Raw genomic sequence first — 14,454 nt, 5'->3', positions numbered from 1 at the left:
AGGGGGTTGCTTTGTTGAAAGTCAGACCATTTGTCCATCTAGTCATATTGTTGATATGACTAGCAATGACTCTCCAGGGTTTTAGGAAGAGGACTGGAAAGACTTGGGGGGTTTTTTTTGGGGGGGGGGAAATCCAAAGGGCACCCAGGATATTACAGGGCCCACTAGCTTATCTTCCCCTCTGAGTGAATTGATTTGACGCATTCTTTCAAAGATAACATTTATCAAGCATATAGGTGGACAAGAATTAACGTAGTATCTGCAGAGGCAACTTCTGTCTCAGTAGCCTCTAGGAGCTATTTGCCTCCACAAGCAAGTAGATGGGGATGATCAGGTAGTCACTAGTTAATATTGATAAGCTTAGAAATCGCAGGCTAAGAGGAGAAATAACCTTATGAATCAGTAACTAGCTAAAGAACAGCCAGCAGAGAGTAGGAATAAGCAAATGTAAGAAGTGGGCTGCCTCCAAGGATTTATATTGGTTGCCAGGGCTTTTAATTCATTGGTAAATAATCTGAAATTAGGGGTGAGCAGCGAGGTAACCAAGTTTACTGATGACACCAATTTATTTAAGATGGTAAAATAAAATAAAACAGTGATATTGAAGAGCTCCAAAGAAAGATCTCTCCAAATTGGGGCATCAACATTAAAATGGCAAATGCAGCAAGTATAAAGAGATGTGCATTGGGGCAAAAATAATAATAATCTCAACTTCAAATATATGCTGATGGAGTCTGAGCTGGTGGTTACTGACCAAGAAAGGGATCAGGAAAGGGATTGTGATTGTGGTGGATGGTTCAGTGAAGAAGGTGAATTCCTTTTGGGGAAATCATTAGGAAGGGAATTGAAAATGAAGCAGCCAATATAATATTGCTTTTTATGCACATGATGCAGCTACACTTGAAATAGTTTTGGTCACCACACCTAAAGGATATTGTAGAGCTGGAAAAGCTGCAGAAAAGGGCAAGCAAAATGACCAAGGGGTGTAGTTAAATTATAGAATTCACTGCTACAAGATGTGAAGATGATTCCCAACTTGAATGACTTTTAAAAAGGGATTAGACAAATTCACGTGGGATATTATCAATGCATGTAGTCATAGTGACAATATATTAACTCCAATGGGATGTGGGTGGTGCTGTGGTCTAAACCACTGAGCCTCTTGGGCTTGCTGATCAGAAGGTTGGTGATTTGCATCCCCACGACGGGGTGAGCTTCCGTTGCTCTGTCCCAGCTCCTGCCAACCTAGCTGTATGAAAGCATACCAGTGCAAGTAGATAAATAGGTACCACTGCGGCGGAAATGTGAATGGTGTTTCAGTGCGCTCTGGTTTCCATCATGGTGTTCCGTTCCGCCAGAAGTGGTTTAGCCATGCTGGCCACATGACCTGGTAAGCTGTCTGTGGACAAACACTGGCTCCCTCGGCCTGAAAGTAAGATGAGCACTGCAACCCCTTAGTCGCCTTTGACTGGACTTAACTGTCCAGGGGTCCTTTACCTTTACCTATATGACCTCCAGTATTGAAGGCAATATGCTTCTGAATACAAGTTGCTGGAAATCAAGTTCTCTTGCACATATATCCTGCTTTTAGGGTTCCCATAGGCATTTTGTTGTGGAAGAGCATGTTGGACTAGACAGGACGGACAAAAGGTGCGTTGGGGCTCTTGAAATGTTTTAAGTTTAAAAACATGATTTGAAAGGCTTTCGTTTTCAGCAGTTCAGCTGTAACATGATCTTTTTTGTGTACGTGTATGTATAGCTTTGCTTTTGAAAACTTCGCTGAATTTGACCTACCACAGCTCTGTCAACTGGTATATGTTTCTGAATTGTCAATTAGAGATGCATGAAATTGTGGTGGAAATGTATCATTTACAAAAACCCTCTTCCTCTTTTTGCAAACAGCTGCAGAAATACAAAGAGTACTGAATCAACTTGGAACGCCACAAGACACGCATGAATTGCGGCAACAGCTGTAAGCGCTTCATGAGATGACCTTCATTTAACTGCATTGTAGATAGCCTCTCAATATGTGTTCCTGTCTTACCCAAGTGCTCTGAGTCTTTGAAACATTTGAGAACAGAAAAGGAGTGTGGGGATAAACCAACATCTTATCTGTATGTTGACTTGTTAATCCTCCAAGTTGCATTGTTGGCACTATTAAGCACCCAGATGGTGTTGGAAGCAAGAATGTACAGAGCCAACAAAGCCCACTGAGGTTCTTTTAAAAGTTCAAACCACTTTCATGTTTGCTACTTCCGGCATTTTGGAAATGACTCTTAGGCTTTTGACAACAGTTTCAGCAAGTTAGGTTTTGTTAAGTGATGCAAAAGTACAGTATAGTATAGCATGAAATCAAAAGAAGGAATGTATTCCAAAATAACTGCGAAGGAGAGAGAGAGAGAGAGAGAGAAAGAAAGAAAGAAAGAAAGAAAGAAAGAAAGAAAGAAAGAAATTAGGAATGCATTGTTTCTACAGTGTGATGTTGGCAAGTGTCACTCATGCACCAGAAGGTTATGTAGATTATCAAATGTAATATTTAGATTAGCCTGAAGCCACATGATTATAGATGTATACAGTCCTGTGCCTACAGGTTTTTATTGGTGGTTTCTACAGATCTTAGTTGTTAGTATCGTTTGTGCCCCTGCTCATTAGTGAGAAAATTGCTGCAAATAATAATAGAATCTCCTGAAAGAGGGGTGTTGGGCATATACATGGACACTAAAAGAGCTAGCTTTGCAGTTAATATCACTGGGCACGCTAACTTACGCCTACCAACTTCCACTTGGGCCTGATTGCCAGTACTTTGTCCAGATTTAACTGGTAGATCAGGGTGCCTTGTGTTTTTTAAAACAAGAAGAGTTTACTGCAACTTGTTCTCTAGCTAGCCTTTTTCTTCAATAGACACAGGAGCTGTTGATTAAGGAATGCTTACAGTAATCAAGTACATCATGTTGCTACTCAAATCATGGTTCTACATTAGAATATGTTCTTTTCCTTAGAATTAACTTGTGACCATAATTCCGGGGGGGGGGGGGGAGAGAATTTTACTCTTATCCTTTTCCAAAAAAGAATATGTAAGCCTCCCCCTGAACATGATGTTAGTCATAATTTAAAATGTTTTCTCTCTTTCCCCTTCCCATATTAACTATTTACATTTTAAAATACCGAATCTACTTTTCATGGCCCATCTATCAACTTGTCAGACAATGCAATCTTTATCATTTAAGTATTCATTTAAAAAAAAGAAAAAAGATTTAAAGCAAAGTTTGGTCCACTACTTCTCAATTCTTCATTCTTGGTTTCTACAGAAGTGGAACCAGCAGTTATTTTGCAAATATTAAATAATATATGTGCCTTGCCTGAAGGTTTATTTCTAAAGATATTCAGCAATGGAGTAAAAACGTTGGTTAAGTAATCCAGTCACTCAGCTATAACTTTCTATTTTAGGCAGCAGAAGCAGCAGTATACAAACCAACTTGCCAAAGAGACAGACAAATACATTAAGGAGTTTGGATCTCTGCCTTCAATAAGCGAGCAGGTATAAAAATGTGTTTTTGTTTTTTTAAAAAAACCCTAAAACTGCCTTTTTCATTTCTGCCATGTGTGTTTGAAAACATTTTACTCCTGAGGCATATCAAGCAAAATACATTAATGGAACTTGGTTTGTAGTATAATTAAGAGGCCAAGTATTTTTTGAACTACTAGGATTATAGGATTTACTTTGGTACAGGCACTTGGATTATGATCATTTTAATCATTTTGACTGCAATCCTGTGCACAGTTAGGCTGCTTAAATCCTATTGACTTTAGTGGGGTTTAAGCAGTCTAAATATGTGCAGAACTTGGACATTTTTGTCTTAACTGTGAGTGTGCTTGTATGGTATTATATGGGGAAATGAAATTAACATTCATTTCAGGGCAATTGTCTTTCATTCTTATGAACAGCCATTCTGACAAATAGCTTATTATTTTCTCATTATTCCATCAAAAAGAGTACAGGTCTGCCTGTGTTTGGCTTTGAGGAAGGAATAAAAGCAGAGGAAATTCAGCACTACTTCATTGGTGGGGAACCTGTAGCCCTCCAGATATTGTTGGAATACCACGGACATTATCCCTGAATGTTGGCCATGCTGGCTGAGGCTGTTGGGAATTGGAGTCCAACAATATCCAGAGAGCTGCAGGTTCCCACTTGCTCAAAATATGTGCAATTATATAGCGTTCTCCTTCAGCTTCTTCTATATCGTGTTAAAAATTGAGGCGTCGTCATGTTAACTCCGGGGGAAATTATTTTGCCAGTCATCTCACCATTGTCATACTGGTGGCATTTTTATGTTACAGGACACACAGCACAAAATTTCTCTCATAGAGTAGTGCTTAGGTGGGGCACCACTGGTTTAAATGACTGCCTCTCTTGCCTCTTTGTCAGAAGCTAGAACCCAGCATGGACTAGGGGATAGCTATGGGGTGCCAATTTTGAACTGTTGCTTAGCGATGAAGCCCTTTACACTATCGTTAATGCATATTAATTGCAGATCTTTACTGTGGGTCCCATTCGGGGAAGGGGTGTACATGTGATCCTGCTATGGCATGGCGCTACTTACAATTGCTGTACTTGTCCACCTATCTGTGCAAGTGCTGGACTTTCACTGCGATCCATTCCAAAGCCTTGATGTGCAAGGCTTTGGTGTCATAAAAAGCACCATTCAGTGGCCAGAGGCTTTGCAATAATAAAATGCCCTTCCACAACTTAGATAAATGTGTGTTCATCACACTGTATAGTTGAAAAGAGAGCGGGGATGCATTGATGTGTAGAATACTTTTGTCCATATTGCCCCTGACCTTACTTGTCTGCCTTAATGAAATGTGCAGTCATATATGCTGCTTCTGTTCAGCAGCTTGTAGAAAACTCCTGCCCTGAATAATAAACAGATGACCAACTCTGGGCCAGTTAAATAACAACTGTACATTAAATTTATCTCATTTTATCACGTATGTAATATATATTACATTTTGCCCCTTAGCGTCAGAGAAAAATACAGAAGGACCGACTTGTGAATGAGTTCACTACAGCACTGACGAATTTCCAGAGGGTCCAAAGACAAGCTGCTGAGAAAGAGAGAGAATTTGTAGCCAGAGTGCGAGCCAGCTCTAGGGTATCAGTAAGTATATAGTGATGTATGTGTGATGTTTCCATTTACAGTTGTACCTTGGAAGCCGAACGCCTTGGCTCCTGAACAAATCGGCTCCTGAACGATCAAAACCCGGAAGTTAGTGTTCTGGTTTTTGAACAATTTTCAGAAGCCAAACGTCCGGTGCAGCTTCCGCAGCTTCTGATTGGCTGCAAGAAGCTCCTGCAGCCAATCAGAAGCCACACTTGGGTTTTTGAACGGTTCCGGGAATCGAACGGACTCCCGGAACACATTCTGTTCAAAAACCAAGGTACCTCTGTTTAAATCTGTTTCAGTGTTTTAACTTTTGCATGTTTTAAAGTAGGTTTGTAAATCTTTATTGGTTATACTGTTTTACCTTTTATAAACCGCTTTGAGGGTTTTCTTTACAATCACGTGGTACATAAATTTTAAAAAATACAAAATAAACAAATTACATAGAATAATGGAGGAATCAGGGTAGAATTCATCATTTATCTACTCTAATACTACTTTAGCAGTTATCTCCATATTAGGCTGCATGGTGAAATGTGTGTTTCACATGCAGTCAGTTGCTAAGCTCCATTTTTGAATGAATGACAAGCTCTTGAATTTCACCTGCAACAAAAAGTTGTGGCTTTTTAAATTGTTATTATTAAAGCACCAGATAATCTCCTAGGGCTGCAAGCAAGGGTGGAGCTTTTTGGTCGGGGTGGAATAGAACACGGGAAGCTTTCATGTGGTCAGAGTTGGGTTTGAATACAATAGCATGCAGGACCCAGAAGACCCTGTCAGCATGCCTGATTTTGTCAGCATGTGGCTTTGCGGGCAATTGCCTGGGGAACATGGTGTGGTTTCTCATGCTTGTTGATCTGAAGCTGAGTGATATTTACGTGAGTAGGAATTACCATGTGATACTCCACATAATTGCAAACAGGTCTCAGCTAGTAGCATCTACGGCAGTAGAAACTAGCATAAAGGTGAAATAAGCTTTTGCAAGAATTGACACCCAAGGCTGGATCTAGAAGCGTTTCAGTTTAAAGCATTGTAAGTTTAAACAGGGAAAACAGGTAGAGAAAAACGGGGCTTCACATCGCCATCTGGTGGCACAATGTTATATCACGCATACAACACATATAAATCACTTTTTCTTTACAGTGGTGCCTCGCAAGACGAAATTAATCCGTTCCACGAGTATCTTCGTCTAGCGGTTTTTTCGTCTTGCGAAGCAACCCTATTAGCAGCTTAGCGGATTAGCGCTATTAGCGGTTTAGCGGCTATTAAAGGCTTAGCGGCTTAGCTGCTAAAAGGCTATTAAAGGCTTAGCGTCTTAGAAAAAGGGGGGGGGGAGCGGAAAAAAATCTCAAGACTCACAAGACATTTTCGTCTTGTGAAGCAAGCCCATAGGGAAATTCGTCCTGCGAAGCGCATTGAAAAACGGAAAACCCTTTCGTCTAGCGGGTTTTCCGTCTTGCGAGGCATTCGTCTTGCGGGGCACCACTGTACCTGTCTAGCTGAGTCCTAAGATCAGTGCTTTTTTCGGGGGGGGCAGACGCAGGGGTGCGCATACCCCTAAACATTTTGTAAATCTAAGTTTGGCCTCATTGAGGGGCAGCATTTCAATATGAGTAGGAAAATGAGAGTACCCCTAAACATTATTTTTTTAAGAAAAAAAGCACTGCCTAAGAGAACATAAATTCATCCATCTTATTCTATCATGGCTGCTCTACTTTGTGCATTAAATATTCCATAACTGTTGGGTATGGTGGGTATGCAGATCTAGCAGGGCCCAGACTACCCTAATGTGAGCAAGAAGTTAAGGTGGTTGTAAGAAGTGTTATGACACTGAAGTGGTCTTGCTTCTTTTCTGTTTTTCCTTTTTTTTTTTTTTGTGGGGGGAGACGTTGACTTGGATCCTAAGATGAGTTAAGTTAAAGAAGTTCACAGAAGGAAGTCATTTTTTCCCCTAGTGTAGAAACTTACACCTGCAATTGCATTACTTTTCCCCCTTCAGGGAGTGCTAAGGATATAACACAAATTAAATTGGGCTGATCCAACTTTTCCTTTTTCCTTATACCTTCTTTTTTGTGGATGTGTCATATTGAAGCAGATGTAATTCCATGCCTCAGAATAAGTTGTTTTTCCATCTCTTAACTTTGCAGGGTGGTGCCCCAGAGGAAAGCTACAAAGAAGGAACACTTGTGTCCTGGGACAGGTAGGAAGTGCTGTAAAACCTGACATTGTTTCATTTATTGAATTAAGTAAACTAGGTAAAAAAACTTTGTGCACACATAATATTGCTATAAATTCTAAAATCACTTACAAGTAGGCAATAAAACCTGTTGAAGTTTTTTTTTATGAGGTGTCATAAATGTGGTGCTTTCATTGCCAAAGTGAGATGTGATCTTAATCCTGCATTGTTCTGTTAGAAAAACTTAACAGTTTTTATATGTATTTTCTCTTAAGAGCTTCCATTAATGACTTTCACTCGGTGGGTACTGTGTGTGGTATTCAAATAGGTCCCAAAATCTGGTTGCCAGTGGCAGCTAGCAATCAACGTTCCTGTGTAAAGTATATTAATAATCTGCTTGGATATCCTGTGTGCTTTAACTTATAGCCAGCCTCAGACCCAAGTACTAGAAGAAGAAATCACAGAAGATGACCTTCGTCTTATTGAGGAGAGAGAGTCTGCCATCAGGCAGCTTGAGGTGAGCAGAGGGCAAAGTTTAGAAATGCACTGAGATCAAGAGCGGAATTTTCTTTCCTTAATTTGACAGTCTATTTTAAAAAATTTCTCTTGTGGTATTGGTTCTCACTACCCCAGTATTTGTTGCCCTTAAGTCTTGTGCTTCCATGTCATTGATTATTGAATGTCAGTTTCTAAAACCAAAGAAAAGGTCTTATCCTGCACCACCTAGTGAACCATGCTCACCAAAGTACATCTATATTTCAGAATTTTAATTCCTAAACTATAAATGGAGTGAACAGTGTCTAAGTAAAGATAACGAATTTTTTTGCTAAATGGCACAGTCTAGGCCCACTTGATCCTATTGATTTCATTGGAGGAATTACACCTCTGATTTATCTAGCTAAAACAGGGAGACTAGATTGTACCTTTAAAAAGACATGGATTGCACAGAGTTGAACACTTTGGTGTCTCGTTAACACAAAGCTATCTGGACTGGAACTGATTGTGGTTATACCCTAATTAATTAGCTAAAACATTCCATATGCAAACACGTGACATCCAATTTGTTTTCCAGATATGTTAAAGGTAGCATGGTGAATTTGTGTGTGCTGCTTGCTGTTTTGTGGTTTTGTAGTCCAACCATCTCTTTCCCCCGACCATTTGTCCTGTCACTTTTTCCATTTTTTCCTACACGTTGCTGGGAGTGAATTTCTGCAGTTGTGCTAAGTGCTATTGGAGATGTATAAACATGAACATCTTCTGTGTTTACAGGCAGACATTTTGGATATTAATGAAATATTTAAAGATCTGGGGATGATGATTCATGAACAAGGAGATGTGATAGGTAAGCATAACATTTGGGCACAGTAGCTGGATTCAGTTAGCGTCTAGAAATCTCCCAGTAATTTGATAAAAGCTAGAGTTAGCTGTTTCCCAATCATCTGGTTAGGCAAAATTTGGCCTGTGAAGAATCTAAATATGCCCATGCGCCTTCTGGATTTCATTAACTGACATGTAGCTGCCTTATATTTCAGGCTAAAAGAGATACAATATGAAATGTGCTCAAGGGGCTGTTCTGTTTTGTTGTGGGGAAAGTGTACTTCAGCTTGGTTTCTTGTATTACAACTTACATGGTTCTTGACAGCTTTTCAGATTTCAAAGGAGCTGTGCCCTCCTAGGATTAAATTCAGAGCATGTTCAGAATGAAGAGTTGACAGAAAAAGCATTATGCATAAGAAAAATCTATGTTTTAAGTATACATTTTATAGACCTATACATTAAGCTCAGGAAGGAGCTGGACTTTTAAACAGATTTTGTTTAAAAAAAGAAAAACTGTGCCTGCATACAGAGTGGGTGAGCAATGCCACCACAGTGGCCTTAGTTGCAGTCATTTTTGTCCAGGATGCAGTCTGTTTCCACAAGTTGGTTATGATCATACCTTGGGGAAATAGCTTACGTTTTCCTTCTCTGCATGTGTAACCGAAGCCTATTAGTTGGGGTGAAAAATCCTAAGCACATTTAGTAGGAGTGGAATCACACCTTTTAAAAAAATAAGTGGGAGGACAGTGGAGGGCTGCCATTAAAAATGATGATCCTGTATTGAGTCCCACCCCCTGCCGCTACTTAAAGTTACCCACTGTATGTGTAGTTCAACTTGTCTCATGTCCCAGTATCAGTACAATATGTATGTCCCTGCCAATGGCTCATCTTTGACTACTGCCAGCAGGAGCAAATAATGCACATTGTAATGATCTCAGGTGGAGGCTCAGGCAATTCCGTACTCCCGTGTTGGAAGCAAGTGCAAGGCAGGTCAAAGGACTGCGGGGCCTGCCCCTTGCTGCCCACACATGTAGCAGCCTCCCGCCATAACTGCCTGTGGTATGTGAATCAGTCAGTTGGATCACCATAACCCTTCTCATGCTAGCCAGACACCCAAGTTGCAGGGGTGCGATGTCAATGGGTTGGTATTGTCGGGAGGGTGTATGTGTTAAGCTGAATGAGCCACCATCCGCCCCGTGTCCTTTGTTACCTGTAGTTTTTTCCTGGTTTGTTTCAGCTGAACGTTCTTGCAAATAAGTGTGCTTAGGATTGCCGCCTCTTTCCTGTGTCATAGTCAAGTAACAGGACTAAAGATGTAAGGTTCCAGAGCAATCTCTGTTACTGAGAATTTCACTCTGCCTTCAGATTAAAGTCTCTGTGTTTTATTTTTCTCCTCAAAGACAGCATAGAAGCCAATGTAGAAACAGCTGAAGTCCATGTCCAGCAAGCAAATCAGCAGTTGTCCAGAGCAGCAGACTACCAGGTAAATATGAGCAGAAGCAGCTAGATTATGTTGGGAATTTTCCATCCTTTGATTAAAAAATTGAAGCTTAATTCTCAGACTTACTAAGAGGCTAGCAATGTGAGGTACAGGTGACTCACTCTCCTCTAGGCCATATTTTTAATGATCGTTTTTAATGCTCTGCTTTTCCAACAAAAAATCAGAGCAGTTTACAATCGTATTAAAAAAAACACATACTAAACATTCCATTTGTAATAAGGGAGGCAGGATGAGTTAAAGCACAAATACACACCACTCAAAATCATGCATGGACAGGAATATCTTTGTACGGTTCCTGAATGCTGACCTAGAAGGCAACAAGCAGACCTCTTGGTTCCACAGGATGGGTTGCAGATGTGTGGTGCTGAAACAGAAAAGGACCCATCTTTCAACCTCCAAGGCACATTGCTCCATCGTCTTCAAAGACAGATGGGTGCCAGCAACAATTTAATCACCAGCTGCCTTATCTGAAAACAGTGGAGGGATCCAGAGAAGGACTTCCAGTGCAGATATGACAAGGGAATTATATGAGAAGGTGGTCCTTCAGATGCTTTGAGGCATGGCCATCTTGGGTTTTAAATCAAAACCATCACTTTGAATTACACTCACACACCAGAAGCCTTGCCAGCTCCTTTTGGACAGGCAGAAAGCCTTTGAAGGCAGCTCCATGTAGAGTGCACTACATTAAACCATGCCATGACCAGAAGATGGATAACTGTAGCAAGCAGTTTGTTGCAACTTTTCATGGATAGCTAAGTTGGGGAAATGCAGTTTGATCCACAGGTGCCACTTGGGCCTTCGAGGATAAGGCCCAATCTAAAAGCAGTCTCAAGCAGCAAGCCTGATAATGTAGTACAGTATTGGGGAACATTTCTCAGGCTGAGGACTGCATTCCATCATGGTCAAAGCTCAGGGGATGCAGCAAAAGCAAAAAGTGGGTGGGAACAGAGACCAAAGTGGCTAGAGCAACAAATGCGACTTTTACCTTTGTACAGTAAGAGTCGTGTGTTGCAATCGTAAGAAGGTCAAGAGATCTCTACACACACAAAACCATCCTCTCTCCAGGCAAGCAAGAACTATGATCCCAGTTCAAGGATACATTTCAGCCATGCAAAAGCCCTTAAGGAAGGGGAAGCCCAGGACTGCTGACAGCCCTGAGGCACAGATTGAAAACATTTGTTAACCGTAATGACCATGAACCTATTTAATACACTGCACTGAAATGGAAAGCAAGTGGCCTTGAAGAGGTGTGCTCTCATTTTTATTGGACAGACTGTCCCATCACATGTATAGTATTTATAAAAACTAACTTTAGCACAGTTGTGAATGTTACACTCATCAAACCTACTTAGTTCTGATTCCCCAGTAGTAAGATTATTCTTTTTATGAGCAGAATAAGTCATGTGTAATCTAAAAAGTTGTTGAGAGATTTAAGTACCACAAATTTTAATAAGTTTCCCTATGAGTTGGGGTATTTCAGGTTTTAAAAGCAAACTATTCAGTGCCTATAACTTAGTCTTTTCTGTAAATCTAAACAGTGACTAAGGCTGCAATTCTAACCCAATTTGCCTAACAGTAAATTGCATTGAATTCTGTAGGACTTATTTCTGAGTAGACACGGTTAGGATTGCATGGTTGCTATCTGGAAATCGCCAGAGACCTCTAACTTGCAAGTTCTCAACTTGCACTCTGTCTCTCAACGAAACATGTGAACTGTCTCAGTTTTGGGTTCTGTAGAGTTTTGCTAATGTTGAGTTTTCTATGTGGAGGGAATTTGCTTCAAATGGAAGAGCAATATTCAAACCATGGGTATCCCCACCTGAAGTCTGAAAGGTTTAAACACAATTTTCCATGCCACTGGTGAGAACTGGATCGTAGATCATCTGACGATGGAACACTTTGAACCGTTCAGTTCAGGATTTTCTATGCTGACAATCTCCTCTTTTGCTTCTCCACAGCGCAAGTCCCGCAAGAAATTGTGTATCCTCATTCTTGTGCTTGTTGCAGGAGCAACTATCCTTGGCCTCATCATCTGGGGAGCAACAAAATGATGTGCTAAATTACGTAGTAGAGTTTCCAGTCATGTCTCATTGTGAAGCTGTTCAGTAAATGATGTGCCCATCTTTATCACTTCTGCTTTGTCACAAGATGCATTTTTAATCCACGAGTGCTTCCCCCTCAGCTTGTGTAGTACGATTAATTTGAATTCATCGCGGCAATGTAACTTGCCAATACTCGATCAAGGTATAGGCAACTTCTTATATGGTGCTTACTACTCTTCTCTTTACCTCCAGGTGTGGATCTGTTCATCAAGTAGGCCAGGCTTTCTCTCTCTCTCTCTCTCTCTCTCTCTCTCTCTCACACACACACACACACACAGAGAGAGAGAGAGAGAGAGAGAGAGAGAGAGTTGTCTTGCAAGGTCATTCAGCTGAACCCTTTAGAGGCATCATAGAGGGGCTTGTGAGCAGGATGCAAATTGTCAAACACACTGTTTGATATGTCAGCTTAACCCCCAACTTTATAGGGCCAAGTTAATTTATTGCAACAATTAATTCATCAATCACTTTCAATGACTGTTACTATTAACCTGTATCTCTGGACTAAGTGAAACATTTCTCATTTCTGAGATCTCTCTCTCTCTCTCTCTCTCTCTCTCTCTCTCTCACACACACACACACACACACACACACACACACACACAAACAAACATGGTCCCAAGGATTTCTTTCCATAAACTAGTGGAAATCTCTGTCCACTGACTGACTCTCTGCACAGTTCAAATCTGGGTTACTGGAGGTTGGAGCCTTGCTTCTGTTGTTATCTTTCTGACTTAATCTTTCTGAAACTTTTTTGGATTAAATGTGCAGTTTCTGTTTTACAAAAGAACGGTATATTTCTCTTCATATTTTGATATTAAAAACCTGATACTGGGTATCAGCAAACTTGGCAAAGGCTAATCTAGCAAAAAGGGTTTGATAATGATAGGCTGTGTGTTTGTACTTATCTTTAAAAGATAAGTCTTTGGAATACATTTAAAAATTAGCTAAGATTTGCACCTTAATTTATGTACTTGTTAGGTATTTGAAGTTTAAACTATACGGGCGAAATTAATATGTATAGTGGCTTAGCTTCAAACTTGGCTCTCTGATTTGAATCTCCAATAATGTACACATTCCTAACTAGAAAACTGTTTTTAGTTGGTTTGTGACTCAAGGCAACACAGCTGGATTGGGGCAGTGGGGGATTCACAATCATGGATTTGTATACTTGTGAACATCTGGACAAGATCCCCCACAGGACCAAAGCAGCTGAGAAGAAGGAAGCCATTTGGATTGGGAATACAGCATGGGGACAGGATCAACCATGTCCCATTTCATGGCCCCAATCTGAAGGGAAAAGGGTTTGCCTCTGCATTTACCCTTTAAAAACAACATCAGGTGATCTGGTGATGGATAACCTCACTATCTTTACTACTTTGGTCTTCATATTCCTGTATATGATGGTGACTAGTGAAAATTCTGAGTTGTGTACTGCTTGAATTCAGGGCTCTCAGGCCAATATAAACATCAAACCTGGTGTTTCTGTTTTTAACAAAGTGATTGATCCCTCATTGTATTAGTAAGTACTAGGAGTCCAGAACAGAGTTTGGAAAGTTTTGACTTCCAGATGATTAAGCGGAATTTAATTCTCTCAAGTCCTGAGGTTTTTTTTATTAAAAAAACAACAACTTGATTATTATTATTTTTGGTTCCATTTTGTAGTAACATATATTGGAAAAGTTATTCATTGTTATCTGCGAACTAATCAGGTTATTTTTTAATATATTATTGAAGTAATTAAAATGTATTGCACAAATATTATCTCTAGCTTATACATCTTTTGTATGCAGTTTGATAGAGAAGCAATGTTTACATGAGAAGCTCTGAGACTTGTGATTTGGGGAAAACTGAAAGTATCTACAATCTAAATTTGGATTGCACCATCTAAATAAAGGCAATTTTGAAAGTGAATGCTTTGCAGGTAGTCCTTTGCCATTTAGGTAAAGGTAAAAGGTAAAGGACCCCTGGATGGTTAAGTCCAATCAGAGGCAACTATGGGGTGTGGTGCTTATCTCGCTTTCAGGCTGAGGGAGCTGGTGTTTGTCCCCAGACAGTTTTCTGGGTCATGTGTCCAGCATGATTAAACCACCTCTGGCGCACAGAGGACCATGACAAGTGCTAGAGCGCACGGAAATGCCATTTACCTTCCCGCCACAGCAGTACCTATTTATCTACTTGCACTGGTGTGCTTTCGAA

The 14,454-nt window shown here is 40.3% G+C and overlaps 1 protein-coding gene across 2 annotated transcripts in view; it reads left to right on the top strand.

Moving 5' to 3' along the window:
* Positions 1-14,169, top strand: part of STX7 (syntaxin 7) — a 28,413-nt gene extending 14,244 nt beyond the window's left edge. For both annotated transcript variants that reach the window (XM_080999759.1, XM_080999760.1), the window contains exons 3-10: positions 1,903-1,972; positions 3,448-3,538; positions 5,022-5,159; positions 7,310-7,362; positions 7,765-7,855; positions 8,608-8,680; positions 10,056-10,138; positions 12,115-14,169. In XM_080999759.1, coding sequence (XP_080855885.1) covers positions 1,903-1,972; positions 3,448-3,538; positions 5,022-5,159; positions 7,310-7,362; positions 7,765-7,855; positions 8,608-8,680; positions 10,056-10,138; positions 12,115-12,207 — 692 coding nt within the window. In that variant the 3' untranslated portion in view covers positions 12,208-14,169. The remainder of the gene's footprint in view (positions 1-1,902; positions 1,973-3,447; positions 3,539-5,021; positions 5,160-7,309; positions 7,363-7,764; positions 7,856-8,607; positions 8,681-10,055; positions 10,139-12,114) is intronic.
* The last annotated feature ends 285 nt before the right edge of the window (positions 14,170-14,454 follow it).

The sequence above is a fragment of the Podarcis pityusensis genome, assembly GCF_964106645.2.
Source record: "Podarcis pityusensis genome assembly, chromosome: 3".
Lineage (NCBI taxonomy): Eukaryota > Metazoa > Chordata > Lepidosauria > Squamata > Lacertidae > Podarcis > Podarcis pityusensis.
Note: the sequence above shows the minus strand (reverse complement) of the source record. Positions and strands in the feature narration are given on the sequence as shown.